This window comes from Lissotriton vulgaris, chromosome 4_1 (assembly GCF_964263255.1).
Source record: "Lissotriton vulgaris chromosome 4_1, aLisVul1.2, whole genome shotgun sequence".
Lineage (NCBI taxonomy): Eukaryota > Metazoa > Chordata > Amphibia > Caudata > Salamandridae > Lissotriton > Lissotriton vulgaris.
In genome coordinates, this window is record NC_141691.1 from 1582732470 (window position 1) to 1582747908 (window position 15439).

Genomic DNA, 15439 nt, shown 5'->3' on the forward strand with positions numbered 1-15439 from the left:
AAATACATTTTGTCTCAAGGTTTTTGAAAAGCTTAAGGATTGGATAAATTATGCACAAATCAAATTATCACAGGTGAGATGTGGCCCCAAATGGATTTAACCAAATGCATTGCGATTGGCCACAGTCTGTCAGGGCTGTGTGCTGACACAACTCTGTTTTCACTATGTATTAACAATGTACTCAAGTACCTACTCATTTGCACTCATGCCCCCCCCACGATTATGTTGCTTTTATTTGCTGATGATTCTGTACTGATTTAGCTCACTCCTATGGGCTTACAACATCTTCTGAATCAATTCACACTTTTCTGTGAAGAGAGGGGTCTTGAGGTTAATTTGTCTAAAACAAAATATATGTGGTTAAACCCCTATAGATCCTATAGAGGTGGTTTCAATACGGAAGGGATTCCCTTACTGAGTGAGGGCAAATTTGATTATTTGGGAATTTCAGTTGACAAAACCAGCTCTAGGGTGTTACACAGTAGCAAAGCAAGTGCTTCTGTTTTGAAAAGATATAAAAGATCTGTCTCACCAGCTTTTGAAATATATTGCAAGAAATCCAGAGTGCGGCCCTGTACGCGGCAGGGATCTGGGTATGTAAGGAAAAAAAGAGGTGACCATCAAGGAAAATTATTTTCTCAGATTACTGTTTATTTTTTCGCAGAGAGTCCCTATTATTCCCTAGTTTTTTAAACTGGTCTGAAGCAGACCTGTGATATAGCAGAACTTCGACCTCTGCTATTTTGAGTGCGTCTGTGGGGTAAACCATACTGTAAAGAACTAATCGAGATCATAAGTATCCCTAATTCCCAATCTGTCAAGTGGCTTTTGCATATAAAAAAGTCCTTTTTAGCCAAAGGCATGAGCTGACTTTGGACCTCTCCGTCTGCCATTACCACTAATGTGAAATCAGCTGTTAAAGCATATGTGATGGAGCAGTACCACTGCAACGGCAGACTGGGTTTGAACTGGACAAAATCTGGCATCAACTCACCCACTCACACATTTGAATCCTACCAGAATGTTATAAGACCTGGTCATGCAAGGACCCTATTTGTTAAATTTCTATTTGGTATCTTCCAGATTGGGCATGTCACCAAAAACTGGAACAATAATCTCGAAGATTATTCCCTGTGCGGCATGCGTAGAGTACTCCGTGAAGATGTTAAATATCGATTGCTTTTTTGCCCTTAGTTTAAACACCCTTGTAGGAAATGGCTTAAGCCCTTTTATAACAACCTAGGGCTTAGAATCTATTTAATAACCTCAAGGATATTAATATTAAGACCAAATACAGATGGGCCTATTGTTTTTGCCGTGAGTAGATTTCTCCAGGTGGTCTGATCTATAAGAAAACATTTTGGTAGCCCACTATATTTGTTTATTACTTGGTATTGTCTTGGTAATTTGTTCATCCCAAGAAAATATGACTTCTGGGAGTTGGATACTCATCCATTTGTAATTGCTTTATGATTTTTGAAGATATTTTAGTCGGGTTTTTGATTGCAAATGTTTTTAATGTCGGATTTTAAGGGAATTGTGACTCCAATAAATAGTCTTCTACAAATGTACTGATGGAACTTTGGCTGCACTAGAAATGTATTTTAAAAAAAACTAACGTTTTATCTTTATGCCTATAATGTTTTATGAATGTTATTGTTTATGGATATGCATGTTTTATGGGTTCAGTGAAACCTGAAATAAACTATTGTTAATTGAAAATTGATTTGAATCCATGTTTTCCACGGGATTGAATTTGCTATAAATCTGGGAAGTTTAATTTTATCAGCATCTTTCCATCCTCTTAGAATAATGTCCGTAACACGAGGATAAACTGGACGTCTCATTTGTGTTTATTGTAGACACTGGTGTAATAAAGTTTCTGTAGAAGGTCCAGGAAGTTTTTGACAACTGTAACAAGTGTTTTGGTGACTGAGACAACATTCCGGGCAATATATGTATTACCCTTTCTATTCCTCTCATAGTTCACACTCTTCATCCGAACAGAGGTGTCCGGGACGGATCGGATGTTTGGTGTTGGGGGGTGGGGGGGGCGGGGGGCAGGGGAGGAGGAAGGTTAATGTAAAAAATAGAAATAAAAAACACTTACCTTATTGCTGTCTCCCGCGTCTCTGCTCCATCACTCTTCCACATCGGAACAGGAACCAGGAAGCACACCCATGCTCCCTTAACCAATCACAACCCTGCAATGCAGCTTTGTGATTGGTCTGAGTGCCATGGTTCGATACTCAGACAGGGACTGGGGGCCTGGGCATGTTCTCCAGCCAGGCTGTTTTGCAGCCGCGCTGGGAAAAACATGGAACGTGTTCGTGACTGTTTGGCTGGCACCAGAGGGCTGGCCAAGGCATCATGCACACAGCAGTGTGACCACCACTACCCCATGCCCTCCTCTGAGAGCACAGCAGACCTGCCCACTCACAAAGCAGCTGGAAAAAATAAAATGATAATAACATTCAGGTATTATCATTTCATTTTATTTTTCCTTAGTGAAGGAACCGCCACTGCATCCAAACTGGACCAGTCAGAAAACAGATGCCTGTCAGGTCTCCACAAAACCTCATACTCAGGCTCTGTTTAGGTTTTTTCCTTCAGTATAGCAATGATCTCGATTACTTTGATAGACAGAAACCTCTCACACAACAAAACCAAAAGCTCATGCATGCTCACAAACCAAATATCTATCTGTGCATGCACGAAATATGGCTGCTACTGCCTACCTGCCTAGTAGAGTGGTGTGGCTCACTGGTTAGAGGCGGCAGACCCGGAAGCAGAGAACGGCCTGGGACCAGGGTTCAATTCCCGACGCGGCAGGGTTGTGGACCAGGGTCAGCGGACTCGATATTTCTCGCCTCGGTGCCTACTCTAACCAGGGATCACACTCGGCAACTCTCGGCATTAGCTTGCCTCATCTCTACAATGGCCCCCCACATTCGCCGGGGATGCCTGGTTTCACCTTGGAGATACCCAGTAGGGACCATCCCACAGGGATAGCCAGGACAGGTTCCCCAGCGGTCTACAGCGCCACGATGCCTCAGGGCAGCAGTGCGCTTTACAAGAACACATACATTAAATTACCTTCTTTTATGATGTAGCTTTCCTCTGACCTGCCGTCTACGAAAATAAGAATCTTTTGGCTATCGAAAGATCACAGAAATACTAGAGGTAAAAAATCTCACTTACTCTCACTGAGAGAGATTTGCTACTCCTACTAGCACCTCGAACATCACAAGCCAGAAGAAGGGGTTCCATATAAATATTACAGGGTTCGACTCCACACACAATGCAAAATAAGAACATTGAAACTACCCACTCTTATAAAAAAAATCAGAGGATAAGCAGTGGTGGGATTGTGTGGGAGACTCTCGAACAGAAAGTAGAAGCCTCCGCATTCTCCTGGTCTCTTTGTCTGAGTAAGGGAGTAAAAAAGTCCTTTTAAGGTACCCCTGGGGATCAGTGAGATTTGCATTAACAGCATTTTTCCTGGCTGTTTTCCTCTCTTTCTTGGATGTACCACATATATAGTGACTTTGATGAGCACAAAGGGTGTAGAGGTAATGAGAGATTTGAACTGAGAACCAGGAGGAGGAGGTGGTAAATTACAGTATCATAAGTAGCTACACTCCAGGGAATGCATATGTAGGCAGGAGCTGTCTCTCTCTACCCCTGGAGCCTGTGCTTGAGCTATGTGAGGGTCTGTGGAAAGTACTGCCGGGTGATGGTCTGTTTCAACCTTGGGCTTATAGACAAGCAGGGCTACTAAGACTCTTGGAGTTAAAATGACAAGATCAAGCACTGCACAAGGTGATGCAGTGGACCAAAAAATGCGATAAGGTAGTACAGATGTCAGTAGACAATAATGATCAAATTGGAATATTTTTTTTATAACAAATGGCTGTTTAAATACTTGTCCCCAGAAGACCTAGACGGCTCTGAGACCCAGTAATAGGTGAGGGGTCCAATAGGTAAAAAATAGCACATTGAGCAATAGGGAACAAAGCTATTGATGGGGCCGGTTTCCATGTCCTAGATTTTCTTAGGAACCTCCAGTCGATGGTCCTTATTGCCTGCTATAGAAGTGTGGAGGGGAGGAAAAAAGTTACCAATCATACATTTCCCCTTCTCATCTGGCTAAAGGACCACAGACTCTGGATTCAGGTTTTGCTAATTTATTACAAAGCCAAAAATAACAGAATATAGACACACCTCAAAATCAGATTATAAAGATACATGAATACTAATACAGAGCCCAATCTACGAATATAGTTCATCTGGCACAATAGGACCAGAACAATGAATTCCATAATCAGAAAACAAATGAGTATAGACACTGTGTCCAAATCCTTTTTCATTTGTATTTCCGAAAATAAAGAATAATCTGCCCCAACAACTCTACTTCTAAAGTCACATCCCTTCCTAATTTCCTTGAAGAATTTCCCTCAAAGGTGTCAGCACGTGTTGACTTACTAAGAAGAGCACTCACGTTAAATGGGTCAAGTAGCGTGAAGCTACAGAGCTTATTCTAAGATGCTCCCTTTCCTCAGTCAAAAGCAGAAGCCCTACTAAACTGTCCCTGTGCCTAATACAACAAGCATTGGAAATGCAATAGTTCTCGCATTAGGAGAGTTTGAGCTATTGGTCTTATAAATGACTTTTTTTTATTTATGTGTTGTTCTTTAAAATATCTAAATTAATAGCTTTGTCATTTACAATGCCAATAGTTATAACTTTCGCAAATGTTACACCTATAGCATTTGTAATGCAACATGTTTTGTATTTACGTGACTTAGATGTATTGATATTACAAATAACAATGGCTTTTAACTTTTTAAAATAATTATTACTTAAATAAAAGTGATTGTAATTTATAATGGCAATAGCTTAAACTTTTGTAAATAACTTTAGTGAAGATTATGTTCAGTGTATTTTATTGTGACGAAAATTCAAGAACAGAAGTGAAATATTAACATCTTTTTTGACATTTGTAATAAAGCTTGAAACATTGAGAGAACATATTTGAACCAGTGATGCTGTGGTGATGCTGAGTGATGCTGTGGTTGTGGTGAGTGATGCTGTGGCTGCGCTGAGTGATGTGTGGTTTGCGCTGAGTGATGCTGTGGTTGCGCTGAGTGATGTGTGGTTGTGCTGGGTGATGCTGTGGTTGCGCTGAGTGATGCTGTGGTGGTGCTGAGTGGTGCTGTGCTGGTGCAGAGTGGTGCTGTGGTGGTGCAGAGTGGTGCTGTGGTGGTGCAGAGTGGTACTGTGGTGGTGCTGAGTGGTGCTGTGGTGGTGCTGAGTGGTGCTGTGGTGGTGCAGAGTGGTGCTGTGGTGGTGCAGTGGTGGTGCTGAGTGATATGTGGTGGTGCTGCTGAGTGATAATGTGGTGGTGCTGAGTGATAATGTGGTGGTGCTGAGTGATAATGTGGCGGTGCTGAGTGATAATGTGGTGGTGCTGAGTGGTGCTGCTGAGTGATGTTGTGGTGGTCCTGGGTGGTGCTGTGGTGGTGCTGAGTGATAATGTGGTGGTGCTGAGTGATAATGTGGTGGTGCTGAGTGATAATGTGGTGATGCTGAGTGATGCGGGGGTAGCGCTGAGTGATGATGTGGTGATGCAGAGGGCAGAAAGGCACAAACAAGAGCAGGCTAATGAAGCGCTAACAAGCAGAGGAAGACAGATTGAAATCTATTCGTAGGCAGCAGAATAACAGAAAGGAGCCATAACTGTGTATACCAAATTTAAGTGAAAGGTGATCATAGCCTCACGTGTTCATCAAAGAATACCCCTATACAGCCATCTTACCCGTCAGTATGTTAGAATCGTGTTATTGCGGTATGACGTATAAATCTGTGTTCACCAAGGCGCACCAGTTGTATGCAATGTCCATCAGACAGTAAGCAAGTAGCTTGATGTTAAACCTCACAGGGTTTTAATGGGCTGTAAAGAATAAACGACTAGCTGAAATGTTTCATAATAGGTTAAAAACGCTATGTGCTAAACCACATTTAATGGAAAGGCTTACCACTGAACTATCAGTGCGTTGAATGGCGACCATCTGCCGTGTTTTGCTCATAACGCTATCCCCACAAATTCAAACGTATCTGAAAAAGTGATAATACAGCATGTTCTAAGACTCAATAGTGTTGAATATATATGGCAGCCTGTGTTACAACAAGATTAAACTCCCCTTACCGATTCTGTAAGATCAATGAAATGCCTCCGTGATTCAATTCGCCTCTCCCTTCCGCGATCGTATACAAGCTATCCCAGCCTGCTATGCACTTTTAATGGCGCTGTACCGTATTGCTATGATGTGAAAATAATGCATTTAAACAATGCAGTATTTTCGTTTACACTCAGCAAAGGATCTTCGAAGTGCGCAGTCCACTTCGGAATGCTCAAAATAAATAAAATCCTGACCACTAAATGATTCCCAAAAATATTTGTATATATATGTAATGCGTGGTTCGAATTTGAATCACAACTTTATTGATCCAATTTCAATAACAGTAGAACAAACAGCATTTTTTAAAGTGAGTGGGAATGGCGATGTTCCTTAAATTTAAACCGAGTTCACAAAGGGGAGATTCTTCAATGTATGTAATGAAGAAAGAATAATATACGTGCTGATCGGTGCACAAGCACCATCCAGAACAAGCAATTGGCTGTCTAGAACAAGGGGAAAAAAAACGAGTCTTTTGCATTTTTGCCATCAGGTTGGAATGAAATAAGGGACCGAGCAAGAAAAACAAGTTAAAAAAACAAGTTAAATAAGGAGACACGGCCTGGCGGCCGTGAAACTGAAAGCACGGCCGGCCGGCCGTGAAAGCCTTTGATGCAGCAAGGGGTGGAGCGGGAAGAGCTGCTGGCGGCACCAAGCTGGGCAACAGATGGCTGGCGATTTGATGCTGTGCACGCGCATTTTAACTCATTGCGCTTGCGCATTGAGCTAAAAGCGCACATGCACTGCATCAAATCGCCAGTCTAGTTAAACTCTGTTTAAGCCCCTACAGTCTCGCAAGCTCAATGCGCATGCGCATTGACAGGCGAGACCTAAAAAGACAAAGTTTCACCTCTAAAAGGTCACATGGTAAATTATTCTGTGAACACCTTCCTTGAGTAACTTTCCACAGACTCCAATTAGTTTGAAGTTTTCTTTGACCACCTTGGTTCTCAGGTTTCACCAGGCACGGAAGGTGTCCCCCCTTCTCTCTGTTCAAGTTTTTTAAAGACATTCCTCTCCTCCCATGTATCTTCTTGAATCTAAAATAACAAGGTCGCATTCCTGAAGTCAGAGAAAAGGTTTTTAAGTGTTCAGGAATATGGCGCTCAGCTGCTCACGGTAAGTATTAGAGTCTCGTGGTATAGGATTAGGTGCTTCTTGGCAGAGGAAAACCTTAACCTCTGTGAGAGAAGAGGTTCTGAAACCCCTCTCTAATGTAATTGGACAAGAATCCAGAGCACACTTTGTGTATCAAATTGAATTTCAAATTTTAAACGGTCAAATGGTTAAAGCGATGGGATAGATCATACACGCATAAGTATTTCAAAAACGAATTTTATTGTTCAACAGTGTTCTTTCCTCAGAATCACTGTGTGTATCACTATAGCCTACACGTGTTTCATCACAGCATGTGGCTGTGAATCTTCAGGGCTGATCTGAATGATCAAGGCGCGTTATCGGGAGACCGGTGATAATTCCGTCCCGGTCCTAATCGGGATGTTTACGTATAGTGGGAGAACGGTATCGAGGGTACTCGGTTGCCGTTTCGTCAAACAGTAAGGATCGTGTGTACCAGTTCACACAGCGTCGGTGCTATTCGAGCTGTTAGCCCGTGGGTTGAGCCGAATGCAGCTCCTGTTTCCGAGATGCGCCTTGATCATTCAGATCAGCCCTGAAGATTCACAGCCACATGCTGTGATGAAACACGTGTAGGCTATAGTGATACACACAGTGATTCTGAGGAAAGAACACTGTTGAACAATAAAATTCGTTTTTGAAATACTTATGCGTGTATGATCTATCCCATCGCTTTAACCATTTGACCGTTTAAAATTTGAAATTCAATTTGATACACAAAGGTCGCATTCCTGCACCTGCAGTAGGGGCAAAAGGAAACTTTCTACAGATACATACATTTTAAATAATTCCAAACTTGAGAGCAAACGATGAGAAACGAAACATAAGAAAAACTAAAGTTAGGCCTACAATTGGCTAACCTAAGAACGTTCTATAATGCGCACCCATTACACAAGCCTCTATATCAATCATTTATAAACAGTGAATACATTTATTTTATCTAATATTCATAATTCACATGCATGATTACATGATTTCTCTAAACATGTGCGAAATCCTATTCAGTCCTGTAAATAATGTTACAATTTCATTCTACTGATTTTAGTATGAAGAGATAAAGCTCATTCTAATAACACAAATTTCAGCCAAACAATAGAATATGTGCGAGTGCAGTTCATACATGAATATAATGCACCCTTACAAATTTAAGAGCGTTGAGCGCTCATTGCTATTCTATGTGGGTATTCTGTAATAGTTATTGTCAGCACCAGAACCTCCCACTTTTGTCCATATTATTGAAGAAAGATTCTTGTGGTCAAAGCATAAGTCAATAAACATTTTTCCAGTAAAATGGTGTCTATTCTATTAGGTTAGGTCTATTTTATATAACTTATGTTCAGTTTATAAAGTGAAGTCATCACCTTATAGGTATTTTCATGTATACCAGCAGATACCAAGCTACTTTCAATCTGAATAGCATGCTCTGGATTGATGGTGATCAGATAGGCTCTGATGTTTTCTGCTTGTTTTGATCCAAAGAATGCAGTACTGGACAGAGAAAACACGGTCCATCCAGGTGACAGCGGTGGGGCCGGTTGGGGGAGGGGATTTCAAAGGAGGATTCAGAGGGAAAATTATATAAATAATTAATTTTCCCTCGTAATTGTCTGTCGGAATCCTCTCAAACCTGGCCCCACTACCACACTGCTGTTACCGGCACTGACGGCAGCTGTTTCCATGTGGATCCTATTTTTGGACATTTTGAGCCAGCACCCAAAGAGGACTGTTAGAGAGCTGCAGCGAAGAGATATTTGAGTTTTTGCAAAATGTAAGGGGGTTCTAACTGGGGGTAAGATATGTGGGCTCTGCATAAGAAGTTTAGTTGAATAAGTTAACCAAGTAGGAACCAGCGCAGCTTATCAAAGTGAAGCCTGAGCAGCAGAACACGAACACAACATGACATTCACACATGAGTGGCTTACATGGGACAGTGACTGTCAAGCCACATAAGGGTGAAGCTGGTTTGCAAGTAATAGAGGACAGTAGCCTAGAGGAGGTGCATGATTGAGACAGGCTGCAGGTTCAGAGGTGCATACCTGCAACCTAACATCCTGGTCACCACAACATTTAGCTTGGCAAAAGGCAGCATCTCACACATGTGTGCTGACAGCTATCCAAATTTCCTCCAAAGTAGAGACTTGCTGCTGGCTGGAGTCACCCCATACCCGCTCCTTCTTCTGTTTCTCCCCTGCAACTCCAGCACCATGATATGGCATAGTCCTTGCTGCTCAGCGCTGGAGAAACATTTATGGCTCCATTCCATGCCGATCACCACCATGCTTGTATTGATATCACTACTTCCAGAACTCTAAAAAGTCAGTGACTAGTCTGATGGCAGGAGATCAAATAATCAGTGCCAGGTGGGTGCTAACCTGAAACCCCTGGCATGTCATCCTTCATTCATTCAATCCCCATGACATTGCCATTTGCTCACTCTCTTGCATTACTTCCAAACAAAACCACTGCGGCCCATGCCACGTACTGAAGTGAAGGTTGTTTTAGATGTGGTTCTTGGCCTACATACCTACTTTATCCTAATTAGCTGGTGGACCCATTATTTTGGCATGAAATTCAAATATTACAACATTTCCTCTGATTTACTGCAGTCTTCTTTATCAATGGAAATACTGGTGGTGTCTGTACTGCTGCCCCTTACAAACTGTTTACCTGTGTCACCTGTCCCCCAGCAAGCACCTTATGATGTGTTTCTTCCTGTGCAATGACCACAGTTGCACACTGGAATCCAATGCTGGACCTGAACTTTATATCACCATCATCATAAAGCAGCCTGTGTAGTAGCACCTGTAACGTCACAGTGCAAACAAGTGTTAGTATTAATGCCTTTTTGACTGCAAACATAATTATGTGCTGTCTGGCCACAATCAATACAGCCTTCAACACAACAGTTTATGGATCATTACACACAGCCGCAACAGCATGTTAAGAATACCCAATCTGCCCCACCACATATATCATGCTCCTCAAGGTGCCGCATTTTGGGAAATTTGCCCTGGATTTTTTTTTACCTTTTTGCTGAGCCATAGTTTTCCTGGCTATAGAACTCTGTGCATTTTACCCCTGCTAACTAATAGTAAAGTGCATGTGCTCCCTCTTTCAACATGTGAAACTGGTATACACTGGATTGGATTATTTAATTTGCCTATAAATCCCTAGTATATGGTACAAAGTGTACCCAGGGCAGTAAATTAAATGTCTTTAGTGAGTTGCAGCACTCCTTGTGCCACCCACTGTAGTGATAATGTAAACATGACTGGAGGCCTGCTACCAGTAGTCTGACTGTGCACGTTTTGAACTGCAAATTCAACCTGTCAAAATAACTCCTTTTGGCCTAAAACCCTGATATTATAAAAATAAAATATATTATTACCATTCCTAGCCATAATGTCACCTTTACCGTTGTTTTTTTCAGTGTATTTCTACATTTATTTTCAAAGTAAAGTGATATTTTATTACCATACTTAACGCTTGCGACCAGGTCCTTGACCAACCCCTTGCAGACAGTGAACACCATGTCTCCAATGGCCAACATGGGTTTGTCCACAGGGTATGGCCTCTGCCGGGCCCTACGTCCAACTCCCTACTGGCAGCCATTTTCATTTGTCCATGTGCGACGTGGGGTTGGCAGGGGTTTGTGCTAAACGAGAGGTTAAGCGCAGTGCCTGGCACCCAAACTCCCACATGCACACGTGGCTGTATATAATGGGTGCCATTTTAAGTACAGAACAGCTACTGACTTTGTCAAAGGCTCAAAACACCAAATTTTTAAAATATAAAAAAGCAGGCCTATCTATTTATGAAGGGATCAGAATACCAATATATATTAGGCATGTGTATTGTCTTTGACACAAAATTACCACTAAGAATAATGAAATGTATATTGTCATTAAAAAAATATTAAAGCTTTATTAACAAAAAAACATACAAATACCTTTGAGACTGTTTCATGCATTTTTCAAGCTGCAGAGTGTAGCTTTAGAACTGACCACAAGGGGGTTCTGCACTCCAGCTGAAGTGCATAGAGCAGCAAATAGGAGTGCTTTAAAAATATGGTAAGTTCTCCTGTGGCCATGGGTTTAATGACCCGGGATGCTTACTTTTTGTTTCTTTAATATTGCTGGGGGACTGTTGCACTCCCTGCGGCAGCCTCTCAACATTGAAAAAGTGTTTGGTGATGTCCCTGCCCCTTCTAGGGACATCACCAAGCTTACAAAAACTAAGTCTAAAGAGCCCTTGCAGGGCAATATGGTGTGCTCCTTCAAGAAGCAGTGACTAATAAATGAGCAGGTCTTGCCACTCATTTCCCCTTGCCCCTAATCATTGGGGTGTTGTGGGTGCCCATAGGTGCCCTCATGGCTGGGTGTTATTTGGTGAGTAGGCAGAACTTATCACCGCTGGGTGGAGCCAACAACCGGAGTAAAGTGCTAGACTGCCGAGTCAAAGAGAGCAGGTTCAGGGAAACAACAACCCACCTAAAAAAGGCAGATATAACAGTTTTAAGGTGGATTATGCCAGGGAAAGCTCTATAGGTGGGCACTCCTAGCCAATATAGTTGCTAGGTACTCTGTGAGGATTCCAAGTTACCACAAGGCAACTTGTTTGTGAAGCACTGCAGCTTCTTCTCTACCTAGAGCAGAGCTTTAAGGAGTGTTTGAGACCAGGCAGCCAGCGGCGAGCGAGGGTCTTGTTTTCCATTTTATGAATAGCCATGTATTTTAATAATGCAATAGCAGACACATGAAGATATGAAATTGATATTACAAACACGTGAACATGTGTACTGCAATTAATGCCTTTTTCATTGCTTGACAATAACAGGCCTCAAATTCGTACCTGCCAACAAGAGGAGGCACCACAGTGGCATCTGGAGGCCGATTCAGGTGTCCCTCCTGCAGACATGAAGTGATTCTGGACAGACATGGAGTGTATGGACTCCAAAGAAATCTTCTGGTGGAAAACATAATTGATATCTACAAGCAAGAATCTACCAGGTACAGACTACTGAAATGTTGATGGTTCATGTGTATGCCTGTACCTTGGTGGTCAGTGGTGCCAGTGTCAGGAACTAAGGTGTGTCTTTGGAATGGAAACAATTTACTATTTGTACTGCCATCATGGAGCAGGGGAAGGGCGGGCACTAGGGGATGGGCTATGGGCAATACTACTAGGTCATGTTGACAGGCAGCTAATAGGCCATCAGATCTTCACTACATTTCTACTGACAGCAGCACACAGACTGACAAACCTTTAATTTGGTATTACCTACTCTTCAAAAGCAGGCTTAACTAATCTTAATGACACAGCTCTAGCTCTTCTGGGCAGAGCTCGCTGCTCCCTTAATTAACTCTACCATCACTTTTTAGCAGTGCTTCTGTACCATTAATGGGCAGTATAAATATTTCTCGGTAGAACAGAAATCGATTTATTTGATTGCCATAGCGCTTTCTTGTAGGGATGCCTGCCTTATCTTTAATGGGACAATATCAGTCCTTCTCTGCCAGGCTGGTCTACATTTCATGGAGAGTACATGCATTTCTCAGCATGATCAAGCAAACGAAGATAATGCATTCTTTACATGTATGTTACAATTCAATGTAGGATCGGAGAAGAGATACTGGCAATACAGGAACCTCGAAGCATGAAACAGATATTGTATGACTGCGTAACTGGCCTGTCCCCATTTTCCCCATTTTGAGCACTTGCAGTGATCAGGCATGTTCATTTAAAATACACCTTTAATCATTTACTTGCTAATCACTACTCCACATTTTGAGGAGCTAGCCAACCTATTCCTGGAAAAGGCTTTGTAATTCAATCCCTTCATAACTAAGGACTTACTCCAAGTCACACAGTATTTCCGGCGGCTCTGGCAAACTAAGGCTAAATAAAATCACCATGAACTGGCATGTCTTGACGACGGTCGATAATTTTCATTACCTGGGACAAAATTTTAGTTCCTCAGGGACCTGGAATTCCCATTGCGCACAGGCCTGAACTAAGTTAAGCAAAACTGTGGGCATAGTAATTAATTCTATAGGAACCCCTGAGCACACATAAAGTCAAATTCTGTACGTCACTTGTAACCAATATTTAGGCAAGAGTCGTTCAAATCCAAAGTCCAAAATTCGTAAATAAATTGTCCAAATTCCAAAAGGTTGGTGTTCCTTGTTGTTTATTTCCTTGCTTCAGTATTCACAAAGATGGTACAACAGCCAACACGTGTTTCGTCGTGTACATAATAACACACTGACTTCTTCTGGGCTGAAACCAAATAAACATTACCCACAATTACTACACGCACTACGTTTGGCTAGTGTAGAAAAGTAAGTACAAAGCACCTACTTAAAAGTAAAATAGCCCGCTGAGTGTGTGGTATTCAGGGAAAAGTACGAAAAGAAAATAGTAAACCCACTCCTGTTGACTATACACCCGTATTTCGTGAGCAAAGTTATAGACCCAATGCCAAGAAATAAACTCTAAGAATAATATATCCATGCGGTTATAGCCTAATTTTGAATTCACCTCAATGTCCAATGTCTCTTAACATCAGAAGTGGTTCTTGAATCCAGTAAATAATATTTCTGTAAAGAAAGACCTAATATCAGTCTCTATTGATTCAAAACATTGACGTAGACCACTTAGCCAATATTCATTGTTACCTCACCATAATAAGTTAACCTATTGAAACGAGAGAAATTACCTCTATTAGCTCTCGCACTCAATATTCTATAACAAAGATCCTCTTCCGATTCTTCCAATATTCAAATTTTTACTCGCAGTCTGCAAATAAAAATATTTGTTCCATGTTATTAGTGAGAGTAATTATATTTTCTCATTACCATCACACTTACCCAAACCTAAGAAGGTGGGGTCATAATAATGCCAACGTTAATGCTTATTCACTTCTTATCACAACTGTAACAATAAGCAATACATTTCACTCACTTTTCAACTCACTATTATGGCACAGTATAACGTGAGTGCATAAACCACCACTCACCTTTCTCATATACTATGTTTAGATTAAGGAAATTCTCTCATGGGCTCTCCAAATTAATAATAAGTTTCCTATAAAATGCAAAATGTATGCATATGATAGTATTCCATATGTATTGCATCAGACTATATACTAAATCGTGTTTCAGAAGGCTCACCTTAACTGTGATTTTCCTTTTTCCCCCGTTATGAGTTCCTTCGTTCTAAGATAGTTGCACTTCCTTATCTTTCTATAACATACGTTAAGAAAATAGTCCGAATTTATGACTAGTAGATCTACATTCCATTTTAAGTGATGTGTCAGACACTCACCCTCATCAAAATATAACAGTGATAACCGGAGGGCGTAATAATCTTTGAATATCGATTTACGGTTCTATGGAGAAAAACGAAAATATCAAAATGGTCAGTATCACTTTCTATAAAGTCACAAAAGTCACTAGGTTATGTTACGATACTGCTCACCAAATTTCTTTATCTTGATTGTTCTCAACCTCCGTATTACGTAATCCTCCTCCTAAATAAAAATAAATAAAACGGTGTATGTAAATCTGTCTTAGTAAACCCAATCACGAAAAAATTCAATCACAAACAAATTAGGGTATCTCCACGACATAAAATAAGTCCTCTACCTCTGTACGGGCGGATAATCCTCTCTCAATCACCTCGGCGTCTAGCACCGGCGCCATCTTTTAATGTCTATTTATATTATGTGTCCCCGAGGGCCATCTTGTAACATGTTCGTATTTCATCTACCAAGTTTCTAGCGTCGGGAAACTATGATATTGTCAAGTCCTTCTATTAAAGTATAATACTTCGCCCAGCAAATATAAAATGCTTAGAGATATCCCTAACTAAGAATATTGATTATATTCGCCAAGTGCGATCATATTTAAATTACGAGCTAATATCATTATAAGTCTGAATATAGACATCATTGCGGTGAGTGATTGGTATGCTTACCAACATACGAGTCTATTAAAAAAGTGGGGTTTGCATGCGGCAGTAGAAAGGTTTATCTAAATTACAGTAGTCAGTTCAGTGAGGTT

The 15439-nt window shown here is 41.2% G+C and overlaps 1 protein-coding gene across 4 annotated transcripts in view; it reads left to right on the forward strand.

The window, feature by feature from the left end:
* TRIM55 (tripartite motif containing 55) overlaps positions 1-15439 on the forward strand; it is a 490854-nt gene that overhangs the window by 19920 nt on the left and 455495 nt on the right. For all 4 annotated transcript variants that reach the window (XM_086965810.1, XM_086965813.1, XM_086965812.1 and 1 more), the window contains exon 2: positions 12213-12385. In XM_086965810.1, the coding sequence (XP_086821936.1) occupies positions 12213-12385 (173 nt within the window). The remainder of the gene's footprint in view (positions 1-12212; positions 12386-15439) is intronic.